The sequence below is a fragment of the Poeciliopsis prolifica genome, unplaced genomic scaffold (assembly GCF_027474105.1).
Source record: "Poeciliopsis prolifica strain line A6 unplaced genomic scaffold, Auburn_PproV2 SCAFFOLD002, whole genome shotgun sequence".
NCBI lineage: Eukaryota > Metazoa > Chordata > Actinopteri > Cyprinodontiformes > Poeciliidae > Poeciliopsis > Poeciliopsis prolifica.
The window spans coordinates 11,924,565-11,935,715 of record NW_026562377.1 but is presented as its reverse complement, the minus strand read 5'-3'; the positions used below and the strand labels follow the sequence as shown (position 1 = coordinate 11,935,715).

Below are 11,151 nucleotides of genomic sequence, written 5' to 3'. Positions count from 1 at the left end.
TTTTCTTCTCCTTCATGAACTGTTTAGACTTTTTTTCAAGTTTTGTTTGCTCTTTATTCCACAGAGATCTTTTTTTTGGCCACTCCAGTTTGAGCACTTTACTCCAACGTTCTCCCTGTCCTGACCTTTCATGCACTGTGGGTTTATGCTCGCATATTCAAGGTGTAATCATCTGTGCCTCCTTTCGTCCTCAACCCTCCAGCTCTCTGTGTCCGGGTCCGCTGGGCTGTAAAAGTTGCTACCAGTGGACTGTTTGTTGTGCTTTGTAAACGTCAATGGTTCATTGACTGAGGAGGTTTGCTGGAAGAGAGGGACGCCTGGAGGACACTGGTTCTTTCTTTTCTGATGAATATTGCTCCAGTGAACTGCAGCTCTGTCCTCTTACAACTTTTAACACAATGACCTCTAAGGCTGGGTCCAAACAAAACAAGCTCTGTTTAAAGACTTTGCGCTGTGAAACTCACAGGCACTTGAAGACATCCTTCTTAACTTTAACCATAGATATTCTTGTATTAACACTGGAACATCAGTTGGAGAAGACGCCTGTGTGTCGTAATAATTTATCAGCTCTTTAGTTCACCAATATGATTAATTTATGGAGGAAGACGTTTTGCATTTTATGGCTTATCATTTTGTGACAGTTTTATTGAGGTTTTAATCAAATGCCAGAGTAATGATGGAGCAACCAGAGTTTTCTTTCGGTGTATTGCTCCTCAGCTGGCTGAAAGAAGGCTCCTGTTCTCAAAAGTCTTACACTCTTTATTTAAGAGTCTGAGAGTAAAGGGGGGTTAAATGCACATGTACACTACACTTCTCAGATTTTCATTTGTAAATTGTGCTTTTTAACAACCATGCACTAAGTTGGTTTATCACTTCAACTCCCAGTGAAATACATTGAGGCTTGTGGTTGTAACTCGACCAAAATGTGGAAAAGTTCCAGATGCTGTAGCTTGAAGAATAAAAAAATATATATTTATTGGATTTTGGAAAATGGAAAGAATATTATTAAAAGATATCAAGAAAAGGACAAGCACTGGAGCTGGAGATGGCAGAGCTGAAGACCTAAAAAATGAATTCACAGCCGACAAAATAAAAAAACTGAGAAAGCATCACTTTTACATCACTTCTGTTTCTGTGAACAGAAAATCACACATTGCTCAGACAAACAATTTTGAACTTGATTTGAAAACCTTTTAGGGCCTAACATGGTCAAACTCTTCATTTTATATTCAGCAGATCTCTGATCTGCTGAAGCATTTCTCTGCCGTTGGTCCCAAATACTAAATGTTTTGCTCTGTGGAACCCAGTCTTTAGAATGGGTTCCTCTATTTATTCACTATTATTTCCTTTCCAAACCACTTGATGGAGCTTTTGTATAGAAAATCTTAAACCTTTAACTTATGTGTACTTCATTTGTAAAAAGTATATGAATAAACTTAACTCACTAAATTTAAATTATTACACTAACGCTAATTTAAAACTGTAGTTGATAAGACAAGCACTAAACCAGCTGGTAATACTATATAAATTGCACATCCACAAAAATGATTAACACTCTGCACAATATGTTTCTGAAAGCTACGACTAAATTAATCTGGTGTTGACATTATATAACACTCTGATCAATATCTGAGTTTTATTTAATTATTGCTTTGAAAATATGGTGACTGTGGTATTTGTTTTTATCCAACTGTAGGCATATCATAGCAGTTCATGTTACTTTTACTTAAGTGCAGCTTGAGGCATCATGAACTGAACTCCACATGCTCCTCCCATCAGCTCCGAATTGTCAATTCATTTCTTACTTCAGCTAAATCCTGTGTGTGTGCAGCATCAGTTCTCTCATCTGTTTAGCTACTGATGAGCAGCACAGCCCCCAACACACACCTATGAGCACTTGTAAAAGATTTAAACCTCTCAGTACTTTCATCAGAGCGAGCTGTGTGCACATGGGAAGTTCCCTCTGTCAACCTGGAGACGAGTCGCCAACACTTGAAGTAGACCTTTAAACTGAGGAAGATTTCTTGAGGGGAATTCAGTGACGTCTGTGCGGTTTGAATCCCGTCTGGCGATCAGAGTACAAATCAACAGCTTGGCCAGCTAACGCATGTCCCAAAGCCTTCGCAGATGGTGCTGTGGTGTCCTCACACTCAGGATGTTCTCTGACACTCATGACTCAGTCTGTAGTAATGACACCATATTAAAAAAAGATGAGCTGGCTTGAAATACTATTTCACTCATACTCGATATTTCCTCTTCAAGACACGCCTGTTTTATTTTAAAGGGCTGAAAGGGTCAATCATTTTGTTTGTTCCACTTTATCATTTACTGAGCACTACAGAAGGCTGACATGTTTGAGATGAATGCAATACAGGATGTGTTGTTTCTCGTCTGTGTGGGACTTTGCCTGGCAGACATAAAACACTCTAAGTAGAGAAATGGCTCCATCTCGTGGTCGACCTGTGTTCAATCGTCTCATGCTTAATAATCTTGATTATGACTTTGGTCTGAGTTCTACTACCTCTCCTGATTCCTGCAACGTTTGCTTTTTTTTTTAAGATCAGAGGCATTTCGTTAAAACTTGTTTATTTTTTGATATGCAAAAAACAAAAACAAACATACAACAAAACATTAAACCAATATAAAATAATCTTGTAATCTTTAGTGTTTTACTAAACTCGTAAAATAATTACATTAAATGCTTAAAGGGATTTTTTTCAATTAGAAAAAATGCCTACCATAAAACATGATTGGGGGTCAGCAGATCAGATTCTGAGAGAAACTGCTTGCACTTTTCAGCCTTGTTTAGAATCAAACCACAATTTTGAACCTTTTTCAAAAAAGTTAAAACCAGTTTGAAATGTTACACCGAGTATTGTCAGTGAGTGTTTTGTCTAAAAGTGGGGCACTAACACAGTGTTTCTTCCCAGAGTCGCATTGGCTTTCCTCACAATGACACACATTTTGCTTCAGGGATTTGAAACACTGATTGTTTTTGCTGATTTTTGGGGCAATGTTTGTTAGTAAGTAATCCTCACTTTTAGATGAACTGAATATTAACAGGAACATAGGAAGTGATTCGTTCTAATTTGAGTTCAAACTGCCTGTATCAATTCAATCTGCAAAAGGAGTCTAGGTTTCTCGACGACGTAAAAGTAAAAGCTATTGTTCGTTGGTAAAGCTTGGAAGAAGATTTTGTTTTCACAATTTTATTAAATAAAAGTAACCCAAGCAAGTTCTGGTGAATTATATCACCCACTCACTATGATGTTTGCATCATTTTTTGTTTTGTTTTTGTGATTCTTAAAAAGTCAAACAAAAATAGATAACCTTCCTCTCTTTTATCCGCTTCACAGCAATGCCCACCCCACTTCAGGTTCCACGGAAGAACATAATGGAGAATAATGATCGGAGAACAAGAAGGTCTGCTGGAGCTGTTGACATTTGGTAATCTGAACATTTCCCAATAGGCAGAGAGTTCAGCTGGATAACCAAAGGGATTCTTTCCTATCGGGTTGGTGTGAAAGTCTGACCACAAGAGGGCAGCAAAACACAACATTTCAGAATTCCCTTTAACCCGAGACAGAAGGCGACTTCAGGGTTTTTCTCCAAACCTCGCGCTCTGCATTTATTCCAATGCATTTCATTTAGATCCCATCTGACCAGAGCACCTTTCCACACCCCTATTTCAGAAATTCCCGTTTGGAGAGTGCAAAACTAATGGTTGTCTTGTTGGTTAGCATTGACAAAATAAAATTTTTTAAATGCTCTTTTTGATACTTTTCACTTTATAAGCTTTAATAAGAAATAAGACAGATGTGAAGGGTAATCAGCATAGTTCACTTTCAAAGGAAAACAAAAATATTCATATATCAGGATTTTTTTTTTTTCCCAATTTCAAAAACCTCATATGTTTGCCAATTAAGTGACATGCCAATGGTCCAAAATAATAACAGGCGAAATGTTTGTTATTTGACAAAGTCCAGTGAATACAGAGATCGATTCAGTAAAATTAATGTTTAATCAGGTTTGACAGTCAAAAGATAGCCATCTTCTCTGTCACCATCAAATGTTCTTTTTACAGTTCGCCTAAGCCTCCTTGTTTCTTTAATTGGACAAAGTGAGATTCTGGACTCCCAGATGCTTCTTCTCCTCAAAGAGGTCAGTATGTCTAAAGGTTATCTCTAAGTTTCTGGAGTTTTTTTTTTTTTTGCCTGCAACAAACAATTATCATAATAGCAGTGTGAAAAGTTATTTTCCATGTCCACATTTCTTCTGTTTATATTATTTTTTTTGTAACGATTAGATATTTCAGATTGTCAAACAAATTCTGATGTCATCATATCATCAGACATGATGTTGATAATGTGATAAACTGGGGCTGCTTTGCTGCTTCAAGACCAGAATAATTTGTTATAATTGATGGAACCATGACTCTTGCTCTAACAGTAAATAATGGAGAATATCCAATCATCAAATAAAGACTTTAAGCTCAGGCGCTCTTTTGCTGGGCAGGAGACCAGTAATCTAAAGTCCACCTTGAAATGATTCTGAAAAAACAACATACCAAACACTGAAACATTTTAGTGTGACCAAAACGTACAAACAGATGAAATATCTAAGGGCAAATAATTTTTTCACAGCACTGTTGTTGCTCTCTCCTATTGGGTGTAATAAAGTAAGCATGTTAAGATTTTGCAGAAAGAACTGCGAGACAACCCTTGCAGCACCCACCCAGTCAATGTTTGACAGGTCCAAAGGCCAAAGACCGGCGCCTTTGTATTAGTCAAAGTCAAACTGTACAGTTTATCATTTGTTCATTCGTAAACAATTACGAAACAGACACGCACAAGAAATCTGAAGCTGCACCAACTTAATCTGGTTTTCCACATGAAGAAATCAGCTGTATTTTAGAGTGACATGTCCATTTAATTACAGACGTGGCGTGAGAGAATTAAAGGATTAGCGACAAGAGAACTCAGCAGGCTTTCAGGTCGAACAGCTTTTTGATCTTGCAGGAGAGGGAAACATTTCTGAGGATGTTTTTACAAAAGCAGGTTAAAGTCTGTGCGTTATGATGACTGTCATGTTTGTGTCTCTCTTCTTTCCTTTGAAACCTCTGATGTCTACAGCACAGGACAGAAGTCGGGACTCTTCACCATGAGAGTTGTGAAACTAAAGAAAGTGAGCAGCAGGAGATTTCATCATCCACCAACAGCCATCCTGCAAGATTCAAAAATTTCACAAAAATCCATGTAAACGTGACTGGACTCTTTTCTGTTGTTGTAGTGAACCAGGAAGTGCTTATGGCTTCTTTTGTAATGTTTCATTTATCTTTGTAGTCCCAGATTAGCTCCAGTGATGACATGGAGCTTTTTTCAACTTTGTTTTAGTTCAAAGTTGAAAAACCAGTTGGATTTACTGAGTGATTGGGCTACTTCATATTAGCTATATAAGCTAATAAAGATTTCTCTACGGTTTAGTTTCAAACTGTAGAGTTTAGTGTTTGTGTAGTTTTTAATATGTTTTGGGTTTTTCTTAAGAAATGTAGCCATATTTTGATATTTTGAAGACGGAGTTTGTAGGAAACCTCAGATTTTGACTTATTGAAATTTCTGTTGATTTTTCTTGGAAATTTAAACTTTTAATCACCTGACCTGCTCTGAACTGAAAACTGAAGGTAAAGTGGAAATTTAGAGGTATATCTGTGAATTAAAATTTAATTCAGTGTTTCATTTTATGTGGAGCGATATGTTGCCATACAATATAATGAAAAGTTAGGTGGAAGAAAAAAATGTGCTAGCAGAAAAAGTGCACAACCAAAATTAATGAGTAGAGTTCAATAAATTGGGGGAGATTTATAAGAGATGTGGAGGGACTGTGAGAAAGATCTTTTTTTCTCAGTGCTGCAAAGTCCTCTTTTAAGACAAAAGTAGATGTGTTTTTTTCATTTGAAAGTCAAGGTCCAAGAATGTGGGAGGAAAATGGAAATGCACACATTTCAAATTGTTTGAAGCCTAGAATAAAGTTTTCACACTCAGTGATGATTTTTGGAGCCATGACATCTATTCTTGTTGATCCTCCACTTGGAAAACCTAGAGCTCTTCATTTTTCACTCTTCTCATAAACCAACACTGGCAAAGTCACCAATACCTGAGGTTATAACCATATCATGTCCAATATTCCTGCCTGGCTCGTAAACTGATTCATCACTGGAGTCTTGAAAAGAGAACAATGAGGAAACCCCAGAACCAATAATGCAGAGGAGCTGAAGATCAGTAGTGGAGCAATATGGGTTTCCTTTACATTACATCTGAGCAGCAAACTGACCATCTCCAGGCAACTCGGCATTAACGCAGGAACTTGTGTGAAATGAGTCCACACCAAAGACTTTCCGTTTATAATCCATGGAAAACCTTTTCATTAAAACATTAAGGAAGTTCCAATAGTTTGTTTTGCTTTTGTACAATATTCAGATGTTCTGAGACCCTGAATTTGTCTTTTCATAAAACATAGAACTTAACAGAAATATGCACTCAAACTATCTGTAACGATGTAAAATGTGTAATAGAGTCAAGAAGATAAAATTCAGAAACAAACCTTTTCAATGAAACTCAAATTGTATACTTGTGATTAAAGCATGGGAATTACAATGGAAGCATTAAATGCAAATGTCACTTAAATAATCGCATTTGGCCGTCCATTAAAGATTAACCTAATCACCTTCAAACAAGCCCGTTTCCTATTAGCCCCGCCCACTCATGATATTAGCCAATAGAAGCGTGCAGCGAACCTTCGCCCTATCCCTCCTCATTGGTGTTCGCTGTGCTCGTGGAGGAAGTTTCTGCTGGCGACCAGTGGAGCAGGTTTCCCCGGATTCAATGCCTTATTTTAATCCAAAATTAGAATAACAAAAAAAAAAAAAAGAAAGAAAAGCAAATCCGCGCTGCCGTGGTCGCGCGTAAAATGTCCGGTTCGGAGTCTCTGCCTGCGGAGGAGAGGGAGTTTCAGAAGGTTGTGGCTCAGCTCGGAGGAAAGGAGAGGATTTATCTTGTCAGTGATGTCTGTGGAAGGAAGGAGGTGGACGGAGATGACGTCGGGATGTTCCAGGAGTTCATACGTGACATGTTTCACAACAGGAGCCCTGAAAGCAGCGAAGGACAGTTGCCGGCCTGTGAGCCGACGGATCATCGCGGCGACACTGAAGGCGGGACAGAGACCGGAAAAAGCAACGAGATACCTTTAACTGAGAAGAGCGAGACCTTGCAGGAGGACCGGGAGAAGGAGAAACCGCCGAGGAGCAACCCTCAGAGAACTGCGACCAGGAGGTTTAATATTTACAGCTCCAAGCGGGCTATAGACTCCCCGGTCATCGTCTTCATCTTCAGACAGACCTTCATCAGCAGGACTTCAAACGAGCTGTGTCTGCTGGAGATCCTGAAGGACGTGAAGGCGCGCACGAAGCGTGGCCCGGTCAGCCGGCCTGCTCTGATTGGACTGATACACACCGCGCAGGAGAGCGCGGAGACGCAGCGCTGTGCGCAAGTCCTGGAGCTCTCGATGCGCTCCGTGTTCCGCAAACACTCGCCAGACACGATTTGGGTCGGCTGTTTTGTCCCGAAGACAGAAGACAGAATCCTGGTTATCAAGAAAAACACGTGCAAAGCTGTTTACGCAGCAACCCAAACAACAGGTATAGACGTCAATTCATTGAAGATTAAGTTAATGTATTACTCGATTTTCTTAATTTTACATGGGGTATACTGACGGGAGGTCTTGCCAAGGGCACAATTCATGCAAGAACAGCCTCTGTGCAGCATAAAAAAGTGAAACATCTGGAATTAGCTTTATAAAGCCTTGAATCCAGTTTTAGGAGTAAGACCACCTCTTTTAATTTGCTGGCCCCAGGGCTGGACCTAGGAAATCGTGGGCCCCCTGGCCAACAGCTTGTTTTTGGTGGCTACACAGTTTTGTTGCTATTTAGATTTTCTTTCTATGGGATACAACTTTTAGGCCTTTTTCACAAAGCAGTGCTTGCTGAACAGTGAAAAAACCTTTTTTATGTTTAAATGCAGCTGAAATATGTTTGGAGTTTATCATCATGTATGAGCTAGGCAACTCTGCCTTGAATATATCTGTATTGGCTAAATTTGGACAGGAGACATCCTAAAGCATCTATTGCTTTGAGGAAAATTTAGTATTTGTTGTACAAAGTCCTCCTATAAGAGGACTAGTTAGAAGGACTAATTAGTTGTTTTCAAATAGTTCCATGTTGCTTTTTTTTAATGTAAAAATCCAAATGAATTAAAACACCTTACGGCCAAGTGGATTTGAATGTTGTCGAACTATAAGACACAGTGCTTGGAAAGCATTTATTTACAGAAACATACATCTGTAAATAATGTTAATTTTGGGAAAATTAAAAACAGGGAAGGTCACTGAGCTACAACATTTCTTTATTTATTTTAAACCTTTGTAGCTGCTTACAGCTACAAAAGTTTTGGTTATTGTTTGACTCGGGACTTAAAAACTGAAACTAAGGATTAGGATAACAGTGACACATTCCTGCAGGGCTCTTTTGGGCAGGACTTTTCCCGGACCATGAGGTTTTGTGGAGTCCAAAAAGCAGTTTCTCTCTCACTCTCTTATTTTTTTTTTATTTAGAATGTTTTTGGAAACAGTATTTTAGAGATTTTCAAAGAAAACCTAAAAGCACATATCAGTTTATTCATTCAAACTCATTTATACGACATTAGAAATTATCAGGCCCCTTGGACTGACTGTCCAAAGCCAAACACACAACAACTGGTCCAAAAATCTCTGAGTTTGTTTACCCAAGAGTCTTTATCAGGCTGCTGCAATTTGTTAAAGAAACTTTTGTGGGAAGGGACCAAGACTTGCTCAAAGCTGAGGGCCACCACATCGTCCTAAAGCAGACCAGCATGCACCGTGACATGTGGGTCAATGTGTGACATTCACAGGACCACACATTTTTGCACACATTCTTTTCCCCTCCCAGGCATAGTTGCAAAGTCCATAGAACAAAGGCAGGATTCATAAAACAATCAGGCTCTTGGATGTGATGCCAGACCAATAAATTCTTATTATTGCCTTTCAGATAATGCCGGGGAAAGAGGAAGCCAGCCTTTGTGGCCAATCCAGTGTTGTTTCAGGCCTCAGATGGGAGAAGTCACAAGGCAGACCAACAACAAATCTTCAAACTGCAGACCAAAAGGTGGCAGCATTATACTTATAAAATGATGTTATTTTATGATGTCCTTTTTTCATTTTAGGTTACACTATGTAGGGAAAACATATTCAGAGCATGATGCTACCAACACTATGTAGAGGATGGTGTGGCCCAGCATTACCTGAGAACATGTGTATGATTGTTTTCTCCCTCACATAGAAGACGTTTTGCACGACTTAAGGCAATAAATAGAACTTCTCCTTGTTTTTTTAAACAGTGGATTTGTTTTTGCCACTCTTTCACATTTGTGAAGTGCTCATCCATGAGTTGTGGATTTTTGCAGCTCTTTCAGAGTTGGCATGGCTTAGAGGGGTGATCACATCTTTATAGGTTTCCAGTCGGACCACACTGTTATTCAGACAGTGTACAAATCTTAGGAATACTTTTAAAATTTGGAGTAATGTTTCACAACCTAAAGTTCCCTTGAATTTCTCCATAACGTTTTTTAGGGCTATCAGAGTAAAGTATAGCAATGTATTCTACATTTTTTAAATATTTTTTTGTAAAATAGAAATTAAAACCATATTATTTTCCTTTCGCTTTACAGTTATTCACTGCATTGTGTTGGTTTATTTTTAATGTCTTTTGCTTTCATTCTGGTCTTTCTAGCATGAAGAGAAGCTGAATTAGTTAAAACATACATCTGTATAGTTACATCTAAACTCTTACAACTAAACTTTTAAAGGCATAAATGATGGCTTAATTAAAAACAAATCTTGTTTGGTTTAATTGAACATTTCAGGTGAAGATGGAAGCCCAGAGGAAGGACTACCTCTAAAAACTGGCGTCTTCTCTGCTGAACCTCTTGTGAAAGCTCCAGTGGATCACTGATGTTAAGACATGTAGACCTATCACTGTGGACATCCACACTGTGGAAGTTTAACAAAAAAAAAACATGATGTCATGTAATGGCCTGGTTTTTTATTATATGATGCTGAAACTATCACCACTGAGCCAACCAGACTTCTACTCTCAAAGATGCTGCCTGACAACTTGTTCTTAATAAATAACCTCAAGATGATTTTCTGTACTGTATAGTTTTACTGTAACACCACATTAACAGGGTATTTGATGAGATCAACTGAGGTGTGATACATAAATAACCATATGTTGAAACAGAATAGCTGCTTGTTGGTACAATCAAGTCAGCTCTTATTTTAACAGCCTTGAAGCAAAGTGAGCTTTCTTCTTGACGTCTTTTGTTTTTTACTCGATACTTTAATTTAAACACGTAAATGATTTATTGCTCTATAGTATTTCATTTTTTTAAGTTAAATTTTTTTGCCTGACCCGGTGACCCAGAGGTGTCTGAGGTGACACAGTGACCCAGAAGAGCTCCATCTGTTGCAAAGAAAATAAATGACCCAGACATTTTAAAGAGCTCATTTTTAAATGCTGTGAAACAATTTGATTTTGTTTATGTTTTTGTTTTTATTTTAGTAGAACTTTGTGCCTTAGACAATGCACTGTTTTAACTATTGTTTATCACAGGAACAAAATGCAACTGTTTAAAGTTTAAGTATTTATTTAGAATTTCAGTTTAACTGTCTTTATGAATAAACACACTTTAACATGGATTGATATGGATTTTTTTTTTTTTTGGTGAAATATGGTTATTGTGTTGAACTAGGTTCATTAAAAATATATTATTGGAAAACCCGTTTATTTTAGGAACTTATCACTAAACAAAACAAATTATGTAGAATAATTAAACATAGATCGATATTTTAGCGCTGCTCTGCAAGACAATTTTTTGCTTACAGAAAAAAAACTTGACATTTAAAGTTAAAATATTATAAGATCAATAAAGTTGTTTTTTTTTTGCACACCAAAGACAGTCTCTTCTACTTTCATTGTCATGTGACATTCACAGAGCACTTTGTCTCTTAATTGGGGCCATC

The 11,151-nt window shown here is 37.9% G+C and overlaps 1 protein-coding gene across 2 annotated transcripts; it reads left to right on the top strand.

Annotated features, from left to right (window-relative positions):
• Positions 1–4,010: 4,010 nt before the first annotated feature.
• On the top strand, positions 4,011–10,827 carry LOC129379960 (uncharacterized protein C2orf72). Of its 2 annotated transcripts, none has more exons than XM_055060924.1 (4): positions 4,011–4,161; positions 5,133–7,693; positions 9,119–9,235; positions 9,993–10,827. In XM_055060924.1, the coding sequence occupies exons 2-4, from the start codon at positions 6,967–6,969 to the stop codon at positions 10,079–10,081; spliced, it is 933 nt and encodes a 310-aa protein (XP_054916899.1). In that variant the 5' UTR covers positions 4,011–4,161; positions 5,133–6,966; the 3' UTR covers positions 10,082–10,827. The 2 variants fall into 2 exon arrangements, with proteins under 2 accessions (XP_054916899.1, XP_054916905.1); XM_055060930.1 differs by lacking the exon at positions 4,011–4,161 and adding an exon at positions 4,526–4,993.
• Positions 10,828–11,151: the final 324 nt, after the last annotated feature.

What these genes read in the sequence shown, in the direction of transcription:
- LOC129379960 (XM_055060924.1), top strand. Translation starts at nt 6,967, where the DNA reads ATGTCCGGTTCGGAGTCTCTGCCTGCGGAGGAGAGGGAGTTTCAGAAG. An exon ending in CGCAGCAACCCAAACAACAG is followed by an intron (nt 7,694 to 9,118) that starts GTATAGACGTCA and finishes ATTGCCTTTCAG; the next exon opens with ATAATGCCGGGGAAAGAGGA. An exon ending in TTCAAACTGCAGACCAAAAG is followed by an intron (nt 9,236 to 9,992) that starts GTGGCAGCATTA and finishes TGAACATTTCAG; the next exon opens with GTGAAGATGGAAGCCCAGAG.